Source organism: Panthera onca, chromosome C1 (genome assembly GCF_046562875.1).
Source record: "Panthera onca isolate mPanOnc1 chromosome C1, mPanOnc1 haplotype 2, whole genome shotgun sequence".
In the NCBI taxonomy this organism is placed as follows: Eukaryota; Metazoa; Chordata; class Mammalia; order Carnivora; family Felidae; genus Panthera; species Panthera onca.
The window spans coordinates 124,355,887-124,382,068 of record NC_138346.1 but is presented as its reverse complement, the minus strand read 5'-3'; the positions used below and the strand labels follow the sequence as shown (position 1 = coordinate 124,382,068).

The following is a 26,182-nucleotide window of genomic DNA, read 5'->3' as shown; positions in this document are numbered from 1 at the left end:
AAATTACATCTGCTAGATTTGTGTTGTGGTTTCTACCCTATTGTTATCTTTTTGGACCTGTTCCTTAGCAATATATTGAGTATCCTGCCCAAATTTGGTTCATCTGTAAATTTTATAAGCATGCCATCTATGTCTAAATTTAAATAATTGATCAAAAAGCTAATCAGGGAGTGCCTGGGTGGCTCAGTTGGTTAAGTGTCCGACTTCAGCTCAGGTCATGATCTCATGGGTTTGTGGGTTTGAGTCCTGTGTTGGGCTCTGTGCTCAGTGCTCGGAGCCTGGAGCCTGCTTCAGATTCTGTGTCTCCTTCTTTCTTTCTGCCCCTCCTCTGCTTATGCACGCACGTTCTCTCTCTCTCTCTCAAGAATAAATAAGTAAACATTAAAAAAAAAAATAGAAAGCTAATCAGGGCAGGAGTGAAGACAGCTGTGGAGTGAGCTCTGTGGCCATAGAGTCTGGGTTTGAATACCTGTGCTGCCACTTAATGGTTGTGCTATTTGGGGCAAGTTACTTTAAACACTCTGTGTCTTAGTTTCCTCGTCTGTAAAGTGGAAATAATGTTAGTATATTCTCCATAGGGTGAGAATTAAATAAGTAATACATGTGAAGTGTTTAGACTACTACTTGACACATAGTAAGGGATCAGTCATCTAAGCTGTTGTTATTATCATGCTCATTATTTTATAAACCATCATAGATGTTCATGCTCTTTTAGCAATATGACCTACTATTGCTGAGTCTCAAAGAGTGCTTACGGTTGTGTATTTAGACCAAAAAGTTGAACTTTCTGTGCTCGGAAACATGTTTTAGAAAATGTGTGAGATAAAATCTTAGCCAGATAGTTATATTTTACTTGTGGTTTTTCTAAACTAAAAGTTTTCTTATCTATTAATTGAGGAGTTGTATAAAATTGAGGATCTAATTCTTCCTGTCTCTCGATGTAGGTATGGCATCACAGCTGCAGGTGTTTTCCCCCCCATCAGTGTCGTCGAGTGCCTTCTGCAGTGCGAAGAAACTGAAAATAGAGCCCTCTGGCTGGGATGTTTCTGGACAGAGCAGCAACGACAAATATTATACCCACAGCAAAACCCTCCCAGCCACTCAAGGGCAAGCCAGCTCCTCTCACCAGGTAGCAAATTTCAACATCCCTGCTTACGACCAGGGCCTTCTCCTCCCGGCTCCTGCAGCGGAGCGTATCGTCGTAACCGCTGCTGATAGCTCGGCCGGTGCTGCTACGGCAACCTTCCAAAGCAGCCAGACCCTGACTCACAGAAACAACGTTTCTTTGCTTGAGCCATATCAAAAATGTGGATTGAAAAGAAAAAGTGAGGAAGTTGACAGCAACGGTAGCGTGCAAATCATAGAAGAACATCCCCCTCTCATGCTGCAAAACAGGACTGTGGTGGGTGCTGCTGCCACGACCACCACTGTGACCACAAAGAGTAGCAGTTCCAGCGGAGAAGGGGATTACCAGCTGGTCCAGCATGAAATCCTTTGCTCTATGACCAATAGCTATGAAGTGTTGGAGTTCCTAGGCCGGGGAACATTTGGACAGGTGGCTAAGTGCTGGAAGCGGAGCACTAAGGAAATTGTGGCTATTAAAATCTTGAAGAACCACCCCTCCTATGCCAGACAAGGACAGATTGAAGTGAGCATCCTTTCCCGCCTAAGCAGTGAAAATGCCGATGAGTATAATTTTGTTCGTTCTTACGAGTGCTTTCAGCATAAGAATCACACCTGCCTTGTGTTTGAGATGCTGGAGCAGAACTTGTATGATTTTCTAAAGCAGAACAAGTTTAGCCCACTGCCACTCAAGTACATCAGACCAATCTTGCAGCAGGTGGCCACAGCCCTGATGAAGCTCAAGAGCCTTGGTCTGATTCACGCTGACCTTAAGCCTGAAAACATAATGCTGGTCGATCCAGTGCGCCAACCCTACCGAGTGAAGGTCATTGACTTTGGTTCTGCTAGTCACGTTTCCAAAGCTGTGTGCTCAACCTACTTACAGTCACGTTACTACAGGCAAGTGGCAAATGCTAAAAAGCGTATCTTAGACTAGAGATCTGTCTTTATACTTAAAGGTGTTACATAGGGCTACATATAACAATGAATTTATTTACAGAGTCCAAGATAGAATACTGTGTTTTACTTCATACCCCTGTGTGGCATTCCTATATGTAACATTATTTTATTTAACACTGGAAAAATTCAGTTTGATTCTGAAGGTTGTTTCTAGTTGAATGAATACTAGCATCTGGTTCTTTTCTAGTAAGTGCCATTATACCCAATTTTCCCATTCTAAAGAGTCTTTAAAAATATAAAGATGTTCACTTATTTGTAATGAATTTGGGCGTATGCTGCTACTTTTTCCACATTCCTATCTTGGCAGGTAGGATGCCTTGGGAATAATTCCAGGTTTTTCATTCTTATACATTTCCTATCTTGTGTAATTTAGAGAATTGAGTTTGTTGATTACCAAGGGCTCTTCCTGTTTTAACATTCTCTGTAATAGTTTGAACTTTTTTGGTTATGAGCTTATTTGGTTATCCTAGAATGTCCTTGACCCAAGTGCCTTATACTTCAGTGATTTATATTTCCAGATTGGTACTTCTAACAAAGCTACCTTTTTAATATATAGTAATTATTGGGACAGTACTTAAAGGGTGGTATATACAATGTTGTTTGTGCTGTTAACCAAGGAGAATTACTGAAAGGAAAGGGGGAAGTCTTTTGAAGTGAGCTTTTATTTCTCAGTATCTCATTTATTTGACTAGTTATTAATTTTAAGTAATCTGATAATTTTAGTGATCATTCACTAATACAAATTTTCTACTCACCCAGTCAAGAAGTGAAACAATAAACAAAAAATAGGTAATCCACAAAACATGTTTATCAGGAGATAGTCCAACATGTCAAATGCCTATATGAAATTTTGAGTAAATAGAAAGTCTGAACTTAGAAGTTTATATTATGCATGAAAGTAATAGGAGGGTGTTTTAACCATTTAGGGGCTCAGAAAATATGCCATCTGCATATTTTTTTTTCTAATGGTGTAAAATCTGCCTAACATAAGTCTGCCATTTTAACCATTTTTAAGTGTACCGTTCAGTGTCATTAAGTACATTCACAATGTTGTGTAACCATCACCATTTCTAAATTTTTTTCATCACCCAAAACAGAAATTCTGTAACCATTAAGCAATAACTCCACCTTCCCCCTTCCCTCTGGTAAGCTCTATCTGACTTTCTGTCTCTGTGAATTTGCCTCTTCTAGGTACTGCATGTAAGTGGAATCATGCAATATTTGTCCCTTTGTTTCTGGCTTATTTCACTTAGCATAATGCTTTCAAAGTTAATCCAGACTGTAGCATGTATCAGAATTCCATTCCTTTTCATGACTGAATAATATTCCAGTGCATGAATGTACTACATTTTGTTTATCCATTCCCTTGGGTTTCCACATTTTTGGCTATTGTGAATAATGCTGCAGTGAACATTAGCTCTCAAGTGTTTAAGACTCTGTTTTCAATTCTTTCGGGTATATAGCTAGAAGTAGAACTGCTGGATCATATGATCATTCTGTTTAATTTTTTGAGGAATCACCAAACTGTTCTACAGCTACACTATTTTACATTCCCAGTAGCAATGCATGAGGATTCCAATTTCTCCACCTCCTCATCAACACTTGTTTTTGTTTTCTGGGGATGGGAGGGATAATAGCCATCCTTATGTGTGTGAAATGGTATTTGATTTGCATTTCCCTAAAGATTAGTGATCTTGAGCATCTTTTCATTTACTTATTGGACATCTGTCTATCTTCTCTGGAGAGATGTCTGTTCAAGTCCTTTGTCCATTTTTGAATTGGGTTGTTTTTTTGTTGAGTTGTAAGAGTTCTTTATATATTCTGGGTATTAATCCCTCTGCAGATAGATGATGTGTATATATATTCTCTCATTCCGTGGGGTTGCCTTTTCACTTTGTTGATGGTGTTTGCACAAAAGTTTTAAACTTTGATGAAGTCCAGTTTGTGTATTTTTTTTGTTTGTTTCTCATGCTTTTGGTATTATAGCTAAGAAATCATTGTCAAACCAGTGTCCTAAATTTTTTTCCCTTTTGCTTTCTTCTGAGCATTCTATAGTTTTTAGCTCTTATAAGAATATAATATAGACATAGATAGCTCTTATATTTTGTTCTTTGATCTATTTTAAGTTAATTTTTGTATACGGTGTAGGGTAAGGGTCCAGTTTCATTCTTTTGCATGTGGATATTCAGTTTTCCTAGCACCATTTGCTCAAAAGACTATTCTTTCTTCAGTGAAAGATCTTGACACTTGTCAAAATTCATTGACCACAAACACAAGGGTTTATTTCTGGGCTCTTTTGTCCATTGGTCTGTATGTCTGTCTTTATGCCAGTAGCACATCATTTTGATTACTTGTAGCTTTGTAGTAACTTTTAAAATCAGGAGTGTAAGATCTCCAGCCCTATTCTCTTTTAATATTGTTTTGGCTATTTGGAGTCCCTTGAGATTTCCATATAAATTTTAGGATGAATTTTTCTATTTCTACAAAAAACCTCATTGGTTTTTGAAGGGTTGCACCGAATCTGTAAATCACTTTGGGTAGTAATGACATTTTCACATTACGTCTTCGAATCCACTCTTCTCTATTTTTATCTTTTCCTTTTATAACTTTGTAAAACTATGATATTTCTTACTTGAGAGAGATGGAGTAAAGAAATTCCTAGAGCATTGGTTTCTGGTTTCATCTTGCTCTAGGCAGTTGGGCTAATTTTGAGAATCTCTCCTCCATTTACTGATTCACTACTTGGAAGATTTAGGTTCTGATTACTTTTTCTTTTAGTTTGCTCCTTTGAGTAATCCCACCACTACCCACTCGTGTGTATTTGCAGAAACACTCTACAGGTCCACTTACAAGTTCAGTTCTGCATCTTGTTGGGAGCCTTGGGGAATTAGGAGGGAGGGCACCGCTGTGGGGTGGGGGCTGGTGGGCTCTTGCTTCTTGATCTCTTCTCTAATCAGGCCTGCAGGTGTTCTTTAACTACTTGCCTTGGCTTGTAACGAAAGCAATTTTAAGATAGAAGAAGAGTGATAGAAATAAGAATTATTTTGTGAAATAATTTTGATGGCATTTTCTCTTGAGGGGCAAAGATTTGAGGGGTACATAGTTCTGGCTGCTTAGCTTTCTCCAATAAGTAATTCGTTTGAATAATTTTCAGTGTTAGGTTGCTGTCTTTGCTCCTTTCCCTGTCCTTTTAAATTTTTTTTTTTTTTCAACATTTTTTATTTATTTTTGGGACAGAGAGAGACAGAGCATGAACGGGGGAGGGGCAGAGAGAGGGAGACACAGAATCGGAAACAGGCTCCAGGCTCCGAGCCATCAGCCCAGAGCCCGACGCGGGGCTCGAACTCACGGACCGCGAGATCGTGACCTGGCTGAAGTCGGACGCTTAACCGACTGCGCCACCCAGGCGCCCCTCCCTGTCCTTTTAAATTCAAGCTGCGATTTGAGTAATTTGGTTGTTTTGTTTTTGGAAACAAATAGGATTTTCAAATTTTTAAGTCCACTGGTGATTACTCTTCAACAAATCATCCTGCAAATCCATTGCATTGAATTGCTGAGTATAGGAGTAATTTTAAATGGAGCTAAGTTTACCCCTTAAAAACAGGAGTTCTTTCTGTGTATTACTGAGTAATTAGTGTGCATACTGAAGTCCAATATCCAGGGCTTGACTGCATTTAGGATTTAGCAGTGGGACTCTTCTGTTTTATCGCAGCAATACTTGATAATGAACCCAAAGCCAATGGAATAGCAGCTCAGGCATTCCTTCTTTATCATTAGTTTTATCCACAGTGGTATTCTTCGTGTTGCTTTTAGAGGCTATTACGTCCTCACCCTGTTATCTTTCAGAAAACCTCTGTAAAATCCCTTTGGCCGTTGAAGCATCCTGGCTCCAAAGCCAGCCTTCCCCTTCCCCTCCTTTTTAGTTTACATTGTTTCATCTTGCTGATAACATGCCAAAATATTATCAGTTGACAAACTTTTGCCACCATCCTGTCTCTGTTAGCAGTGGGCATGGCTAAACGCCTTAGGCAGTGGAAATAATATGCTTTATTTCCTGGGCACTTTAAACGTAAATGTAGACTAATTTCAAGAAAAGTTGCTGTCTTTGGGGCTTGAGTTTCAGGCACAAAGGTTTGCCATGCCTACAAGCTCAGTGCTTTTCCATTCTGAAAAATGGAAAACTGTCCTTTATTGAAAGTTGAGATCGCTGTATTTGTTATATATGGAAGGACAAAGTCTAGAGAAGGAAAGCATATTTTCAGTTTATCCTAGACAAATAAACATACTACAGTTTCACCTAAGCCACAGATGCAGGAAGTTAAGACTTTATGTAACATATCTGATCTGGTAAGTAAGTTTGATGCCTCTGAGATGGGCAGGAAGAAACAAAGAGTGTTCATGAAAATGAGCAGAGAATAGTTTCTGCTGTTAAGTGATCCTACCCACAGCTTGCTCTGGGTTCTAATAAAATAACGCTTTATAACTTTGGAGGAATTTTTTAGTTTAAAGAAGTTTGAAGTTGAGAAATCAAAAGACAGGGATTGCTATTTCTACAACCTGGTTACAGTAATCAGAGCCTGTTTAGTATTTGTTTTTTAAGGATGGGATGTATTTTCAAAGAAAAGACACTCACCATGTCTAAAGTACAATTAATGCCATTTTCCTATAAAAGTGAATATTGTCAGTTTGGATTTTTCCCTCTCTTCCCTGTGCTTCTATAGATAATCTTAAAAATTAAAAAAAATTTTTTTTAACATTTATTCAATTTTGAGAGACAGAGAGAGATAGTACAGTGGGGGAAAGACAGAGAGGGAGACACAGAATCCAAAGCAGGCTCCAGGCTCTGAGCTGTCAGCATAGAGCCCAACACAGGGTTTGGACTCACGAACAGAGAGATCATGACCTGAGCCGAAGTCGGACGTTTAACCGACTGAGCCAGGCACCCCTAAAAAAATTTTTTTAAAGTTTATTTATTTAATTTGAGAGTGAGAGAGACAGCGTGAAAGGGGGAGGGGTAGAGAGAGAGGGAGAGAGAGAGAAAGAATCCCAAGCAGGCTTCACAGCACTGTCACTGCAGAGCCTGACTCGGGCTCGAACTCGTGAAACGGTGAGATCATGACCTGAGACGAAACCAAGAGTTCGACGCTTAACCGACTGAGCCACCCAGGCGCCCCTCTATAGGTAATGTTTTTTACTGATCAGTTGTTAGAATGTCAGAGCTAGAAAGGGACCTAGAGAAATAATTATCTCAGTATCATTATACAGGTAAAGTAGAACCAGAATTTTACTGCCTGGAGTTCTTATTGAGGGATTGAAAAATAATAGAGGCCAAGGGGAAAGATGATACAGTAATGAAGATAGTACCAAGAATTATAATCTGAATTCAGAATTTAAAACATTCAGTCTTTAGAGAAGTACTTGCTTTAAATGATGCTGTTCTGCGCAGTAAAAGAAAATAATTTCAATCTTTTTGCTTCTTAGAGTTTAGGTCAGCCAGCATTTCTAGTTCTAATGGTAGTGAAAAGCTCTCAGTAGACTGAGCAGCCTTATTTTATTTTTTTTTTTGCTTTTTTTTTCTTTTGGTACTCATCTTTTTGTGTGGTAGATGGGGTAGAATTACTCTTTTAGTGAGTTTTTGGTAAAAATCCTTAGCTGCTTTTGTTACTCCAGAAGCAGAGTGAGACCAAATGGAAAAACTGATTCCAGCCAGTCTTTAGGGTTTTGTTTTTGTTTTTGTTTTTGTTTTTTTTTTGTCTAATGGAGCTTGGGGGCTGGAATTAGTATTTTTCTTAATTTCTCTGAAACTTTAAGCTTTGGAAGCCTAACGATTACCACATATTATTGCTACTTTTTTAATGAAGTAAGTTATTGGGTAGCCTGCCCCTCCCTGTGACCTACCTTTGGATTTTAAAATGTCTTCCTGGTATAGTGAGAATGGCAGAATCAATCTGCTGCTCTTCAATTGATGCTTAGGAATGTTCTAAGCCCAGTTTTTATTTTGGCACAAAGCCATTTGCACTTTCCCTGCCAGCTATTTTTGGCACTGTCATGAACTTGGAAATTAACGATTCTGCTCACTGAAAGTAAAAATTTTGTCCCTTTTCAATTTTAGAAAAGCTTTTATGTTTCTGGATAGTCTTACTCTCTAGTTTATTAATGCTATTAAATTTGTGCCATCTTAAAAACATGCTATACTGGTTGGGGTTTAATTAAACTCTGAAACTCTCTCAGTAATATGTGGCTCTAGCCACCTGCAAAGAGTATCCCCTTTGAAGGTTGTTTCTTTGGTTCGCAGAACCACAGTTCACCTCAAATAGCATAAAAACAGGTGATAGTAGTCGTTCTATCCATAGCTGTCAAATAGTGGAAGTCTCAGCAGGCTCGGATCATCCTTCTGCTGTTTCTGTACAAGGGTCAGGAAAGCCTCTAGACCCTATGGAGTCCTCTACTTTACCTTATTTTCTAAGGGCTACTTACTTAGAAAAGTACTTGGGGAGGATATTCTTATTTTAGGAAATATCTTTATACTCTGCCTGCTCAATCCTCCCTGCTCCAGAGCAACAATAAGCACATATTACTTAAAAGTGAAGTTGGGGAAACCTATACATCCCATGAGGGTTCATAGCCTGTTAGATGGAGAGATCTGCTGAGGGGTCTGGAGCTGGTATTCCCTTACACATTCCAATTCTGTGACTTGTAAGAAGGAAAGGAAATTATTTGGAGATGATGATAAAATGTTTAAGAGCTCAAACCTTACATCCAGACTGCCTGGCCTCCATCATTTTGTAATTATGTGGCCTTCGGTGAGTTACTTATCTTCTCAATGCCTAGTTTCTTCATCTGTAAAATGGAAATGATACTTTATTACATAGAATCTGATACACCATTGATTGGAAAAAGAAACATTATTTAGGTCCCAATAAGAAAGTACAAGCACTGCCAGTGAACTAAAATACATCATCATTTGCAAGAATCTTCTTGATTTCAGGAATGTTAAAATATGAAAAAAACAGGGATGCCTGGGTGGCTCAGTTGGTGAAGCGTCCGACTCTTGATTTCGGCTCAGCTCATAATGATCTTATGGTTTGTGAGTTCAAGCCCTGCATCGGGCTCCCGGGCTCCACGCGGACAATGCGGATGCTGCTTGGGATTCTCTCTCTCTTCTCTTTCTGCCCCTCCCCCACTCATGGTTGCTTGTGTGCTCATTGTCTCTCTCTCAAATAAATTTTTAAAAAAAGTGAAACAAACATTCATCTTAGAATTGATGACTTAACATTAGTAATACCTACTTCCATAGGATTGTTGTAAAGGAATAAGTGACCACATTTATGAAGAGCTTATTAGAACATTTCATGGCACAGAGTAAGCACTATATAAGTGTCATCTATAATTATTATTGATATTAGTGATACATATTATCACCCTCCCCTTAAAAACCCATTTATCTCATAATTTTAGTCGTGGTTGGAAAATGCCATGTATACCATCAAGCCAAATTGATTTATATAGGTGGGTATGTGCTTAACTCTTACTTATTTAGAGACAGTACAATATACTCAGTTCTGGGGCCAGATAGCCACGGTTCAAATTCTAGCTCTGCCACTTATTAACTGTGATTTTGGGCAAATTTTTTTGCCTCAGTTTCCTCTATAAATGGGGATAATAATTTTACCTTGAATGTATTCATACATATAAAGCTCTAGGCTTATGGTATTATCTTCATTTTCTCTTTAAGATTCCCTAGCGTTAGGTTTTTCACTTGGAGCATTCATGGAAATGAATATTCTATAGTGCTGCCAACCACTATATTTCTGTAGAAGGCATTTCTGTTACCAAGGGGTATTTATTGATCAGGTCACTTAATTGATTTTTCCGTAATTAAAAAGGTGCTAAGAGTAAAAAGAATAAATCTGGGATCCTTTATCTGGGATCCCTTATCTGAAATCTGTGATTTCAAAATCCAGAAAGCTCTCAAAATTAAAAAACTTTTTCTAAGTTTGGTGTATTGGCAAAGTCTGACTTGAAACAACGTAAGGCCGGGGCGCCTGGGTGGCTCAGTCGGTTAAGCATCCGATTTTGGCTCAGGTCATGATCCTCGCGGTTTGTGAGTTTGAGTCCCGCGTCAGACTCTGTGCTGACAGCTCAGAGCCTGGAGCCTGCTTCAGATTCTGTGTCTTGCTCTCTCTGCCCCTCCCCTGCTCATGCTCTGCCTCTCTCTGTCTCAAAAATAAATAAAATGTTAAAAAAAATTTAAGAAAAAGAAACAATATAAGGCTACTTAAAGTCTTTATTCACCAACATGGTATGACTATTCATTGACTTCGGTACAGAAGTATTAATGTGTTTGATTTGAGGGTGCTTCCCTAAACTCCATTGGGAATATTATGCAATATGTAGTTTATGCATGGTAGTACCTTTCTGAAATTAAAAAAAAAAAAAAAAAAAAAAAAAAAAATTCCAAAACACAGCTGGCCCCAGAGGTTTCAAATGATGGATTTTATATCAAAGATAGTTTTCAGTTTCTTTAAATCAATGTACCTTTAGCTGATACTAAAACGGGACTTAGTCAACATAATTTCCCCAGATAATGTTTATTTTTTAATTTGCTATTTTTGTTTTTGCTAGAGCCCCTGAAATTATTCTTGGATTACCGTTTTGTGAAGCTATTGATATGTGGTCATTGGGCTGTGTGATAGCTGAGCTGTTCCTGGGATGGCCTCTTTATCCTGGTGCTTCAGAATATGATCAGGTAAGAGTGTATACTTGAATAGAAAGCAAGTATTTACTAATGAAATAGATTTTAGAGGAAGAGAAGTACTTACTAGTGAAATTTTTAGATATGGAAAGAATAGTCTAATTAGAAAGGATTTTTTAAAGAATACAATTTTCTCTACCTGTTTTTTAATCTGATGTTACATTCGCAATTCAACAGTTAAGAAAGGTTCTTATTTCATATTACTTTAGATTGGTACCTTTCCAGATCTGTGATGATTTATTAGAGAGACTGACTTTGGTTAATAAATGTGTCTTGTGAGTTTTAAGATATGAAAGTAAAGAAGGATGAGGAATAGGAATTTTAAGAGTGACCTTTGGCTCACTCAGAGCTGTTACTTCCTTTTATACATGCCATATGCTGAAGTACTCTCTACAAATTGAAACACATTGGGCCCCGGAAGCTGTGATATATACTGGGTCTCTGTAAAATACGATTTAGGAGGGAAATCATAGGAGTTGAAAAGTATTGTAATAAATGGTCTATATCTCAAAACAAAGGAGCTTTAGAAAATATGCTGCAATTTCCCAAGGAGCTGGTCCTAAGGGGAAATGAAGGGAAATAAATTGTAAATTCTTATTTCTTATTCTTTTAATAAAAATGGTTCTAACCACTATGCTGTAAGCTCTTTGAGGGGATAGACTGTTTCATCCCACCAGTATATCCTCAGCTTCTGGTACTGTGTCTGGCACATAGTAAGTACATGAGGTTTTTTTAATTTTTTGTTTTTAAATTTTTTTTTAATGTTTATTTATTTTTGAGAAAAGGAGAGAGAAACCGAGTGCGAGCAGGGGAGGGGCAGAGAGAGAGGGAGACACAGAATCTGAAGCAGACTCCGGGCTCTGAGCTGTCAGCACATAGCCTGACGCAGGGCCTGAACCCATGAACCGTGAGATCACGACCTGAGCCGAAGTCTGGTGCTTAACTGACTGAGCCATCCAGGCGCCCTTGTTTATTGTTTTTAAAGAAGTAAATGGTTATCTGGAATTATTAAAAGGAAAAAAGAACAAAACAGTGTTTTTCCCTATTCAACGTAGAATTTTGATTCCTTGATCCATTTTAGATTCACCTTCCAAAAATATGACTCTTTGGGCAGGTCTTTGATTGAAACATAAAAAATGAATTACTCATGTGAGATGTAACTAGTTATATTGAACTTTGAAATTTAATCTCTCTTGTACCTTGTGAGAAAGAAGCCAGCTTTCTTATTTTATAATAAAAAAGTGTGAAGGAGATTAAGTGAGGCAAAAACACAGGTGGTTGAACTAAACTATTGATTCTCCTTTTTGAGAATCCGATGAAGTTAGGGATGTGAGTCTTCTCAGAAAAATTTGCATATGGTATTTTGAGTACAAATTTAGGAGATTCATGGATCCCTAGTTAAGAAACCTTACTCTGAGCAATCACAGTCATGAAAGTGCCATCCCTAGGCCAGCCTTCAACTTTAGTAAACAGATTGGTACTATAAATTTTCCTGGGAAGTAGAACCAACTAAAATTAGATTTAAAAGCTAAGGTATGCCTGAGGCTTTTTAAAATAAAGAGATGAACTGGTAGTTTTGAGGATTTTTGCCCAGTGTGCATAGATGTGAAACTGTGGGTGGTAGGAGGAAGTCATTTTTCCCATGTTGAATAAATGGGATACTGCTGTTTTAGAGCAGGATTGGGGATAGGTTATCCTGATGCATCTCTGGTTATACAAAAAGATTTCTGTGGCAGGATCTCTGTTCCTCCAGCCAAGTTTCTTTAAAACAACTTTATTGAGATATACTTTGTATATCATGTAAGTCAGTCATTTAAAGTGTACAACTCAGTGATTTTTAGTATGTTCACAGGGTTGTGAACCATCCCCATAACCAGTTTTAGAACATTTTCATCCCTCTGTAATGAAACCCTGCACCTAATTAGCAGTCAATGCCCATTCTCCCCTAACCTGTACCCTCTCCTGCCCCTGGCCACCACTAATCTACTTTCTGTCTCTATAGACTTGCCTATTGTAATTTATCATATTTATTACACACGATGTGTAGTTTTTTTGTGATGGGCTTCTTTATTAACATGTTTTCATCCGTGCTGTACTGTGTATCAGAATGTCGTTACTTTTTATGGCTGAATAATGTTCCATTGTATATATGTTCATCACATTTTGTTTATCCATTTATGTTTTGATGGATATTGAGTTATCATCTTTTGGCTATTGTGAATAATGGTGCTATGAACACTGGCATACAGATGTTTAAGTTCCTATTTTCAGTTTTTTGGGGGTATATATAGCAAGAAGTGAATTACTGGGTTATCTGGAAATTTTATGATTAAACAAACTGTTTTCCACAGCAGTCATATCATTTTGCATTCCTACCAGCAATACACAGGGGTTTCAATTTCTCTACATCCTTGCCAACACTGGTTATTTTCCTTTTTTCTTTTCTTTTCTTTTCTTTTTTTTTTTAAAGGTAGCAGCCATCCTTATGGATATGAAGTGACAGCACAGAGCCCACTGGGGATTGGTTCTCTCTTCTCTCTTTGCCCTTTCCTCACTCAAGTGCGCCCCAGGGGATACCTGGTTTATCTCCTCTAGAGAAGTTTACTTAAGTCCTTTGCCCATTTTTGAATTGGGCTGTTTATTGTTGTTGAGTTGTAGGAGTTTTTATATATTCTGGGTATTGATCCCTAATTAGATATATAATTTGCAAAACTTTTCTCTCATTCCTTGGAGTTGCCTTTTCACTAAGTTGATAGCATTGTTTGCACAAAAGTTTTTAATTTTGATGAAGACCAGTTCTTCCTTTTGTTACTTGTACTTGTGGTATCATATCTAAGAAATTATTACTAAATCCAAAGTCATGAAGATTTCTCCTGTGTTTTCTTCTGAGAGGTATAGTTTTGTCTCTTGCATTTAGATGTTTGAGCCATTTTAAGTTGATTTTTCAACATAGAATAAAGCAAGGGTTTACTTTCAGTATTTTGCACGTGGATATTCAGTTTTTCCAGCACCATTTGCTACAAGACTATTCTTTCTCTGCTAGATCTTAGCAGAGAAAGCTAAGATCTTAGCTAGGTCTTAGCATCCTTATCAAAACTCAGTTGACCGTAAATACAATGATTTATTTCTGGACTGTCAATTCTGTTCCATCTGTATCTTATATCTGTCTTTATGCTGGTACCACGTTGTTTTGGTTACTATAGCTTTGTAGTCGGTTTTGAAACCAGGGAGTGTGAAGCCTCTAACTTTGTTCTTTTTTAAGATTGTTTTGGCTATTTGGGGTCCCTTGTGATTCCATATGAATTTTAGAATTTTTTTTCCTGCAAAAAAAGTCATTGGGTTTTTTTCTTGTTTTTTATTTTTTCTTGTTTTTTTTTTTTTGTTGTTGTTGTTGTTTTTGTTTTAGTAGTGAGTGCATTGAATTTCTGGAAAGTATCAGCATCTTAACAATACTGTCTTCTGATCCATAAATGTGACCAGATTTTTTTTAGGTTTTCTTTGGCAGCTTTTTGTAATTTTCAGAATATAGGTTTTACATTTCTTTTTTTTATGTTGATTTATTTTGAGAGAGAGAAAGTGTGCACGCATCTGAGTGAGCAGGGGAGGGACAGAGAAAGAGAGAGAGAGAGAGAGAATCCCAGGCAGGCTCTTTGTTGTCAGCGCACAGAGCCTGACTCAGGGCTTGATCCCACAAACTGTGAGATCATTTCCTGAGCCAAAATCAAGAGTTGGACACTTAACCAGCTAAGCCACCCAGGCACCCCTACATTTCTTTTATTTCTAAGTATTCTGTTTTTTGTTGTTGTTGTTTTGTTGGCTGTGGTGAATGGAATTATTTTCTTAATTTTATTTTCAGATTGTTTCTAACGTGTAGAAATACAATGAGTTTTGTAATTGATCTTGTATTCTGTGACCTTGTTGAACTCTATTACCAGTATTTTTCTTCCTTTTTTTCTTTTTAAAGGTTATTTATTATTATTTTTATTAAGTAATCTCTATACCCAACATGTGGCTTGAACTCACGACCCCAAGATCAAGAACTGTATGCTTACTGACTGAGTCAACCAGGCACCCCTCTAGTAGTTTTCTGATAGAACTCTAGTTCTAATAGTTTTGATGGATTCCTTACAATTTTCTAACTATAGATCATGCCAACTACAAATAAAAATAGTTTTACATCTTCCTTTCCAATCTGGATTCCTTTTTTCTTTTCTTGCCTAATTCCTTTGCAATGAACCACTAATACAGTGTTGAACAGAAGTATAAGAGCTGACATCCTTGCCTTGTTCTAAGTTTTAGGGGGAAAGTAGTCTTTCACTATAAGTATGATATCCACTGTGGATTTTTCATAAATACTAGAGCTGAGATTATATAGCAAATGTTTGTGAGTCTTTAAATATTAGTTAATAGCTTCAAATTTGTTGGAAACATTTTAATTGTTTAAGATAACAAATGACATGGGAATGCAAGCTGGTGCAGCCACTCTAGTATGGAGGTTCCTCAAAAAACTAAAAATAGAACTATCCTACAACCCAGCAATTGCACTACTGGGTATTTGTCCAAGGGATACAGGTGTGCTGTTTTGAAGGGACATATGCACCCCATTGTTTATAGCAGCACTATTGACAATAGCCAAAGTATGAAAAGAGCCCAAATGTCCATCGATGGATAAAGAAGATGTGGTGTATATATATATATATATACACAATGGAGTATTACTTGGCAATCAAAAAGAATGAAATCTTGCCATTTGCAACTATGTGGATGGAACTGGAGGGTATTGTGCTAAGTGAAATTAGCCAGTCAGAGAAAGACAAAAATCATATGACTTCACTCATGTGAGGACTTTAAGAGTCAAAACAGATGAACATAAGGGAAGGGAAACAAAAACAATATAAAAACAGGGAGGGGGACAAAGCATAAGAGACTCATAAATATGGAGAACAAACTGAGGGTTACTGGAGGGGGTGTGGGAGGGGGGATGGGCTAAATGGGTAAGGGGCACTAAGGAATCTACCCCTGAAATCATTGTTGCACTATGTGCTAACTAATTTGGATGTAAATTTAAAAAAATAATAAAATTAAAAATAAATAAATAAAAATAAAATAAAATAACAAATGACAGTAATACTTTTTGTTTGTATAAATGTAAGACTTGTTTTTGCTGTATTATAAGCTATATGAAAAGTAATGTCTGGATGATAGCTTCCCATTCTACTTTCACTTAATTTAATTCTGTAATACTAACATTAAAAAAATTTTTTTAATGTTTATTTATTTTTGAGAGAGAGAGAGAGACAGAGTGTGAGCAGGGGAGGGGCAGAGAGAGAGGGAGACACAGAATCCGAAACAGACCTCAGGTTCTGAGCTGTGAGCACAAAGCCTGATGCCAGGCTTGAACCCACAGACCATGAGATTATGACCTGAGCCGAGGTCAGATGCTTAACCGACTGAGCCACCCAGGCTCCTCTGTAATATTAATATTTTAAAATATTTTTGTTGTTTAAGTGCATTACTATAGAAAAATTAGAAAAGATGCGGTAGGCCAGGAGATAAAACTTTCAGTCTCTAGTAGTTCCACCCTTTAGAGGTAACACTATTAGGATTTGGCATATTTTGTGTTTAAATGTATAATTTGTTGATTTTCATCATGTATTTATGGATTACCTACTTTGGACACTGGGGATACAATGCTGCATAAAACATTGTCCTTGTCCTCATGGAAGCTATAATTTGATGATGAGAGATATTAAGTAAACAATTATATAATACTTTCAGGGGCACCTGGGTGACTCAGTCACTTAAGCGTCCAACTTTGGCTCGGGTCATGATCTTGCAATCCATGAGTTCGAGGCCAGCATTGGGCTCTGCTAACAGCTCAGAGCCTGGGGTCTGCTTCGGATTCTGTGTGTGCCTCTCTCTCTGCTCCTTACTCTCTCATGCTCAGTCTCTCTCTCAAAAGTAAATAAACATTAAAAAGATTTTTAATGTTTTTATATATATAATAAATACATAAATGTATAATATATAAATAAATATATAATTATATAATATGATTGAGATCCCTCCTCCCATTGCTACTACCCTACTCTAGGCTGTCTTGTTAACTTGCCTGGGTTACTAGACAATCTCCCTTTATTCTGACCTCTCTCCAGTTTTTTTACAAAATGATTTTTACAAAACACATTTGATCATGCTACCTCCCTGCTCTTCAGTGGGTTTTTATACTTTTAGAATAAAGGGCTGAATCCTTCATATGGCCTCTGAACCCCTACATGGGTTGTCTTTCCCCTTTCTCTCTCCTTCTCTAGATTGATCTTATACCATTTCTACTTGCTTTTTGTGCTCTAGCACCAGTGGCACCATTTCAGTACTGGTTAAGAATATGCTTTTTTCTAGCACAGGCCCATGTACATACTGTTCTCATAGTCTGGAATTTCTGTGCCACTCATTCATTTCATCTAGTCAGTGTCTACTCATTTATTAGCTCAAGTGTTACTTTCTCAAGGAGCTTTTCCTCACCAGTCCTCCATCTAACTCAGGTTCCTTTGTGATGTATTTTTATACAAGTCTATTTCTTTTTTTCAGAATGCCAATTCAACTGAAAGTTTGAATATTCAGTGTCTGTCTCCCTCACTTGACTGCAAGGTCTATGAGAGCAGGAACCGTGTCTGTTTTTAAAATCACCAATGCCTGGCTCAATAAGTACTTACTAAAAGAATGAATGAATATATGTGCTATATATAATTCTATTCTACATAATAAACTTATGGATATAGAGGAGCATATCTGGTCATATCTAAGACACTGTTGATTGATATATACACATTTTTCTGTACCTCTACGAAAGAATGCTGCCAATTAAACCATGATAGTTATCAGTTGTAAGATATATCTTGATTTCAGAGATGTTAGTGTAAAAAAATATGCCTCTTGGGGCGCCTGGGTGGCGCAGTCGGTTGAGCGTCCGACTTCAGCCAGGTCACGATCTCGCGGTCCGTGAGTTCGAGCCCCGCGTCAGGCTCTGGGCTGATGGCTCGGAGCCTGGAGCCTGTTTCCGATTCTGTGTCTCCCTCTCTCTCTGACCCTCCCCCGTTCATGCTCTGTCTCTCTCTGTCCCAAAAATAAATAAAAAATGTTGAAAAAAAAAAAAATTAAAAAAAAAAATATGCCTCTTAGAATCAGTGAAATGTAATAATTTTGTTAAAAAGTGAGATTATTTCATTTGTAATCTGCTTTTTCTACTTACATTGTGAAATATCTTTACAGGTCAATAACTATACTTCTTTGTTCGTTTTAAATGTCTGTGTAGTATTTTATTGCATAGATTTTATCCTGGATTTAAAAAATTTTTTCATCCTTTTTGTATGCAAAAGAAGTTCACATTTAAATTGTCTTTGGGGCACCTGAGTGGCTCAGTCAGTTAAGCGTCTGACTTCAGCTCAGGTCACGATCTCACGGTCCATGAGTTCAAGCCCAGTGTCAGGCTCTGTGCTGATGGCTTAGAGCCTGGAGCCTGCTTCAGATTCTGTGTCTCCCTCTCTCTTTGCCCCTCCCCTGCTCGCACTCTGTCTCTCAAGAATAAATAAACATTAAAAAATTTTTTTAAATGTTCTTATCTACATTAAAAAGTTTTTTTTTTTCCTGTTTTGCTAATGCTGTATTAGCTTCCCATTACATAGTTCCCACAGATTTAAGAGTAGGGGCGCCTGGGTGGCTCAGTCGGTTGGGCGTCCGACTTCGGCTCAGGTCATGATCTCACAGTCCGTGGGTTTGAGCCTCGCGTCGGGCTCTGGGCTGATGGCTCAGAGCCTGGAGCCTGCTTCCGATTCTGTGTCTCCCTCTCTCTCTGCCCTTCCCCCGTTCATGCTCTGTCTCTCTCTGTCCCAAAAATAAATAAACGTTAAAAAAAAAATTAAAAAAAAAAAAAGAGTAGTATCCTGCTGTTTTCTGATAGGTAGGCCAGATTTGGCGTATAGGCCATAGTTTGCTGACCTGTGCTTTACACTGTTAAAAAATTGGCGAGGATCTCCAAGAGCTCTGTGTAGTTTATATCTACTAGTATATAGTACAGTAGAAATTAAAACTGAAGATTTTTAGAAGGAGTGGTGGGAAGTAAGATTTATTTCCTTGCTTACACGTTTCTAATTTAATCTTAAGTATAGCCATTCAAATATGGAAGAGTTGGTAAAAAAAAAAAATTGCCTGTTGTAATACTCTCAGTAGTGAAGAGAAAAGCAAATCATCTCTTCTGTTGCTTTCTTGAGTCATGACAATCGTGCAAGCAAACAAATATGAACAATAAAACTGGGAAATTTTAAAAACATAAGTACATACAAGCACGTTTCATTAACCATTGGAGCAATGACACATCCTTCTAGAAATCTCTATACCCGTAAGAAGGGAATGAAAGACAGATAACTTCTTAGTATTATTTTAAAAATAGTTTTTGCTTCATGGACTCCCTGAAAGGATCTTAGGGACCCTCAGGGGTCTCCAGACAAGACTTTGAGAACTGCCAGCCTTGTTCATAGTAGGTGTTCAGTAAATGTTGATTGAGTGACCACAGTGCCTGCCCTCTAGTGATGTAGGGATAGAGAAGCTAAATGAAGTATCTAAGTTTATGGTGTGAGAGAGAAGTTCTATGGCAGTTTAGAATAGGGACAATTGACAGGAGCTAGAGTAGCCAAGAAAGACATTTATAACAATGTTTTCCAAATCTTTTAAATTTGATAATGTATCAACAAAGAAAACAAAAAAAACTCCTGGTGGGTGATCCATTGAATAGTTTGTTGAAAATTATTCTCTTCTGTCCTAGAAATCTCCTGATGTTTTCTGAACTTTGTATCAGAAGTCAACAAGAAAGCAAAAATGGTGGGGCACCTGGGTGGCTCAGTTAAGCATCTGACTCTTGGTTTTGACTCAGGTCATGATCTCACAGTTTTGTGGGTTCGAGCCCCACGTCGGGCTCTGCGCTGGCAGCACAGAGCCTGCTTGGGATTCTCTCTCCCTCACTCTCTGCCCCTCCCCCACTCGTGCTGTCTCTGTCTCTCTCAAAATAAATAAGTAAACTTAAAAAAAAAAAAAGCAAAAATGGTTACAAACAAAATTTTCAAAATGGAATTTTCCTGGTAAATGACATATAGTAACATGGCAATAACTGAATAAATATTTGGGAATTAACCTGTGAGTGGGTTAGCATATTTATGTATTTACAGATGAATTTCATTTGTATTGACTTGGCTAGAGCAGTAATGTCTTTGTGTAAAAGTTTTTAATATTTCCCCTTTCCACTCCAAATCAGTGTTTTAATGATTTCAATGTTTCAGATTCGTTACATTTCACAAACACAAGGCCTGCCCGCTGAATATCTTCTCAGTGCTGGGACAAAAACAACCAGGTTTTTCAACAGAGATCCAAATTTGGGGTATCCGCTGTGGAGGCTGAAGGTCTGTCTCCTCTACTATAGTACTCATTCCTGTACTCCTTACTCCCAACTTTTTAGTTATTAAATTCTTGAGGTGGAGGAGGGAAACGGGGTGGTGGTGGTCGTGATGGGAATGTATGTTTACAGGAGGAAGTACTTGGAAAAAATTATTTCACTGTACACATTTGATCCGATCCTTAGTTAAAAAATAAACTGGACGCCTGTTCACTTGTCTAAGGTTATTTTGCAAATGTGAACCAGCAGCTGAGAAGGGAGTATTAGAGAATAGTGCTTCCTATTGAGTCACAGGAAGAACTAGAGTAACTTAGCAATGACTGTTTTTTAGAGAATTCTCAATGGATGTGAGAAAACATAATTTTCTAACTCCCTACATTAAGGCCTTACATATTTTCTTGATCCAAATACCTGTTTTTTACTTCTGAACCTATTCCTTTAACTTGAGAGATCTCTTGAGTAATTTGCGTAACCCTGTGAGTCTCCCTCTGAGCCTGTTAAATAGTTAGCATTTGAAATAATTTCATTTGAACGTAGCTTTAAGGGAAAAATGATAATGTGCCTTCTTCTATGACACCCCTCAGGAGCAGTGCTGCGTCATTGTTTCCACATTTAATTTAGCACTGTTGAAGGGGTAGTCAGGTATCCAGGTGCCATCTGTCCACAAGAAGATTTTCTGGTTGTAAATTACTTCCATGTTTGCCATCTCTGGTTGGCAGGGTGACGATAGATACTTGTCTCTTTGTATTCTGGTTTTAATTTAGAACAAAATGTGAGAGTAGTATATGGATGGAATTGAAAAAAATCTGTTTTATAGACACCGGAAGAACATGAATTGGAGACTGGAATCAAATCAAAAGAAGCTCGAAAGTACATTTTTAATTGTTTAGATGACATGGCTCAGGTGAGTATAGAAAATTTCAGGAAGCCAGACATTTATGTATGTCTTTAATCAGAGACACACTTCTGTTGATTAATTATATTAAAGATAGATTCAATCTGTTATCTTCTAGTATATTTTCAATTTTTAGAGAAAAAAGTTCATTAATATTCTGCCATGTATTAAAAGAACATTGAATTTTAACCAAGGACACTTTTAAAATTATTTCTCCTTTGCTTTTGCTTTAACTGGTCTTGTTGCCTGTCAGTATTTTGAAATACCATTTCTGAAGGTTTCTTTCCTATTTTCTCTGTTAAATACATACTTACATAAGAGCTAACATTTGTTGAGTGCTTATTATGTTCCAAGTTCTGTTTAAACACTTTATACTTATTGTGTTATTTAATTTTTTCAATAGAAACTTATATATTTAAGTAATAATAATCGCTTTTGTTGACTTGTCCAAATTTTGAATGAAAAGACTTCATTCAGCTTTATTCTACCAACAAACTCAAATGCTACCAAATTGAAGATTTTAATTAGACAGCATAAGAAGAGCTTCCACTTGTGAAAATGATTATACTATAATAAAAAGGATTTCCTCAGGTTTTTCTCCTAGATCTGTATCTGTCTATCTAATCTGTCATGCAGATGTTTAGTGTCAGCATTCAAGATTAAGTGATGAAGTATAATGTTTCTAAATTTTCCTTCGAAGGTGAATATGTCCACAGACCTAGAGGGAACAGACATGTTGGCAGAGAAGGCGGATCGAAGAGAATACATTGATCTGCTAAAAAAAATGCTAACAATTGATGCAGATAAGAGGATTACTCCTCTGAAAACTCTTAACCATCAGTTTGTGACAATGACTCACCTTCTGGATTTTCCACATAGCAATCAGTGAGTATGGTCTGGGGTACTTGCCCTGATGTGGTTCTGTGTTGAGTTACCATCTTACAGCTTAAATGGAGTGGTCACATGTGAGTGGCACTCCTGGTGCTTGCATGTTTGGCTCACTGATGCTTTCCTTTCTCACTGAAAAATCATGAGATTAAAAATAAGATGTATGGTTTTTTCTCTTTATGGTTATAAAAAGTCTTGATTCATTTTATTTAAATATACTTGGGTAAAAATGTTGATCCACATTCATCTTGAGTTGTTTGTTATCTGTTTAAATCTCAGCATTCATTTTACTGAATCTTTAATCTCTTTTTCAGTGTTAAGTCTTGTTTTCAGAACATGGAGATCTGCAAACGGAGGGTTCACATGTATGATACAGTGAGTCAGATCAAGAGTCCCTTCACTACACACGTTGCCCCAAATACAAGCACAAATCTAACCATGAGCTTCAGCAACCAGCTTAACACAGTGCACAATCAGGTACTTAATAAATGATTTTGGAAACTCAAACCTAAGAAGGGTAGAAACTAGTAAGAGTACAGGTTGAGATAAACCAATCTTTGCTTTGGTGATCTTGTTGCTTCTTACAAATTTCTACTTGGCAAAAGTGATGGAAGACAGGGTAGACTGATAATACCTACCAGTCATGCGTTGCCAAAAATTAGATACACAGGCCTAATCCAGGCCCTCTCTCAGGTTGTCCCATAAATGGACCCTAGTTAGTTGTACTGACTTTAGCCAGATGACACTCTTTCTCTCTGTTGGAAAGGTTTTATATGTCTCGTTACATGTATTGAAGGGTGTTTCCAATAATTTTTTTTGATGCTGTACATTAGATCCTCAGAACGTATTCATCTTGTAATTGCATGTTTTGTACCCTTTGACCTTTCACCCATTTTCTCTCCACCTGCTACCCTGTTCCTAGCAATCACCAATCTACTCACTGTTTGTAGGAGTTCAGTTTGGTGTTTCCAATAATTAACTTTAAGAGTGGTTTTCCATTCGTTTGCCAAACGGTGATATTTACATTTGTTTGTTATTGAAGGCGTAAGCTTCCTAATTTCTTAGCTAGATCTACTTTTAAAATGAGATTTGGTGGTATCTCACATCCAGCAACTTTTTGCACAGAAAGAAGAGATAAGGGTTTATACAACCTCAGTTGGTACAGGACCATTTTTTAAATCTTTGTTTTCTTCTTCAACCTTACAATATGCCTTAAATTTAGAGATTGGGAAATTTTCTTGAGCAGAGGGTTATTTCAAAGACAGTTAATATTACATTTAAAACTTTGTTTTAAGTTTTTCTGAGCAGATTCTGCACGTGTAAAAATATTGTTATTTCCATTTTATACCAGTATACAACTGTAATCCTTTTGTTTTCAGGCCAGTGTTTTAGCTTCCAGTTCTACTGCAGCAGCTGCTACTCTTTCTCTGGCTAATTCGGATGTCTCACTGCTAAACTACCAGTCGGCTTTGTACCCATCATCTGCAGCGCCAGTTCCTGGAGTTGCCCAGCAGGGTGTTTCCTTGCAGCCTGGAACCACCCAAATTTGCACTCAGACAGATCCATTCCAACAAACATTTATAGTATGTCCACCTGCTTTTCAAAGTAAGTGGGGGAAACGGTTATATCAAACCCACAGATCTTGCTGTAGACAGTTCCTTACTGGGTATCTAGTTGTTTAGTTTTGATTTCTGACAGGTTTAAACTCTGACTGTGAAGATAACTGAAATTAACAAAGTGTATTTACCCTTTTTACATTGATTATTTATCTGACTTTGGTACTGTCTGACACATTACGGGAGTTCAGTTAACATTTTCTTATTTGAACTGCCCTGATATCAATTTCTTGCCCATTGAGACCTTCTACCAATGTCCTGTATCTTGTATAAGCATGTATCTCTCAATATGCAGGAAATATTAAGCGTGAAGAAATTTGTTGTAAACAGAAGTTCTGTTGAATCTTGTTTCCTGTATCATTCCATTATTAAATAAAATTAGCCTTCCAAATAAAATATAATTTTATTCTAAAATGTAAAAATTATGCTTAAGAATGCGGAAACCTTGTGAGTTACATTCAGAAATAAAGAGCATTATTTACTGAACTGAAAAATTCTACAAGTTGAAGTACTTGTGTGGGGAATGCATTAAGATTATCTGCTTCAGCTTATGAATCATACTGTTCCTGCAAACTCCTACCAACAGAGGAACAGAATAGCTGAAGAGGGAGGCTCTGACCCCATGTGTTGCAATAAGATTTAAATTTTCACATTCCTATCCTTCCTCATTTTTTTCATTGTTCTGTAATTCAGTCTGTCCAGTTCCTTTTTTCCTGAAATATGGGAAATGTGTTTATTGATCTGCTGAACCATTTGAAAGGGCACATTATTTTAGGGATATTTTCTGACGACACACTTGATTTTCCCAACAGAAAGTCAGAAAGTCAGGTTTATACCCTGTGGAAATAAACCAGGATTCAGGCTTCTTATAGCACTTTACATAAAAGCATTTTTATCTTTTTACTTCAGTTCCTTATTGACTGTGACTCTCTTGTTTGTTTGGTTTCTGACAGAGTCGGAGCAAGCAGAAGGAAAAGAGGGGATAGGGGAGACTGAGAGATTACCGGGAGGACAGGAGAGCGATAGCGATGTAAACCAGGGAGAAACCACAGGGAGAGCGGAGGAGCAGATTCAAAACCCGTAAATGCAAATTTAGCCTAACTTACCAAATTATTTTCTGTGTATGCTGCATAGTAGTAAATTCTATACTTTGGGTTGTCATATGTTGAGTGATTCTTCTACTGAATTTAGCAAACTAGCCACATTCCTCCCCCTCATCTTTTCCAAAGTGAATCTCATGGGAACAGTTTTCAGATGTGGGACTTTGAAGTCTTCTGCTGCTTCTCAGATGATATTTATGACATGAGGCAGAACTTCTTAGTTCCTTTAACAAAATGAAATATAAACTGGGTATGGAGGGGAGAAGTGGTATAACTACTTTTGATGTAATTAGGTAAGTATAAGCTTTGGAAATTTTTTTCTTCTTAGGAAGTCTAAATAATCTGAGGAGCTAGGTAGAGCAAATTGTAAAATTTCCAAATCAAAGGGTTTTTAAATTAAGGTAATGAGGATGATGATAGTTGGTACATACTACTACATGCCACATAATGTTCTGACTGCTTCTACATGTATTTAATTCATCCTCACAAACAACCCTAGGAAGTGACCCAGTGTCATCATGTCCGATTATACACGAGCAAATTGAACATGATTCTCTCATCTGCCTAAAGACTTAATAACTAGTTAGTGGTGGAATTGCAATTTGAACCCAGGCGGTGGGGTTATGCACCTGGGGTTTGAACCCAGGTGGTGGGGTAGCTTATGCATTTTGAAGTATTCTGTACCACCTCTCAGTATTTAAACTCTGCTGTTAAGAGTTGTCAGTTGATTTGCACCCACAGCCGTATGCTGGATTCTGCCCAGCAGTCCTATATTCCAGGTCGCCTCCTTTTCTTTTACCATCTGCTCTGTTACAAGATGCTATACTTAGAGAAAAATAGACCCTCATCAATTAGACAGTTTTATTCTTCCTCCCATACTTTCCATGGATTTTTATTTAACAAGTTGTATTCATCAAAAACAAAACAAAACAAATCAAAACTTTAATCATTTCTTAGTTCAGGGTTCAGGGAGAACCTTCCAAAAGTGTTACTTTTAGTAATTGGTTGTTTCCACTTGTAGTTTCCTGAAGAAGCTAGTTTTAAACTAGCTTAACTGCTGTGGTTTAGCCTAAATTACAATAGCAATCTGTTACTTATTTAGTTACATTTGTAGGTCAGTACTATAAATATTACTTTCTGTACTATTCTGATTGCCCAAAATAGATCTACATTTTGCTCAGTGGTAACTATTATTCTGTAATTTTGTCCCCTTTTACTTCATTATTCTGGGACTCCTAGGTGAACTTCTATCATGAACATTTCTTCCTAAGTTTTACCTCCTTTGTTCCTGCCCAGTTGTAGGAGGTCTATGACAATAATGTTGTCTCGTAGTGTTGTGGGAATTTAGACAAGAATTTTGATGTTGCTTAGCTTTCCTATTAGATAGCATAGCCTTATGAAGAA

At 37.4% G+C, this 26,182-nt stretch overlaps 1 protein-coding gene across 6 annotated transcripts in view; it reads left to right on the top strand.

The window, feature by feature from the left end:
* Positions 1-26,182, top strand: part of HIPK1 (homeodomain interacting protein kinase 1) — a 51,733-nt gene that overhangs the window by 9,143 nt on the left and 16,408 nt on the right. For all 6 annotated transcript variants that reach the window (XR_009607004.2, XM_060621744.3, XM_060621742.3 and 3 more), the window contains exons 2-8: positions 945-2,022; positions 10,708-10,831; positions 20,167-20,286; positions 21,097-21,183; positions 21,875-22,059; positions 22,377-22,539; positions 23,442-23,667. Coding sequence is in view for 5 of the 6 variants with exons in the window: in XM_060621744.3 (XP_060477727.1) it covers positions 947-2,022; positions 10,708-10,831; positions 20,167-20,286; positions 21,097-21,183; positions 21,875-22,059; positions 22,377-22,539; positions 23,442-23,667 (1,981 nt within the window). In the remaining variant the exon portion in view is untranslated. The remainder of the gene's footprint in view (positions 1-944; positions 2,023-10,707; positions 10,832-20,166; positions 20,287-21,096; positions 21,184-21,874; positions 22,060-22,376; positions 22,540-23,441; positions 23,668-26,182) is intronic.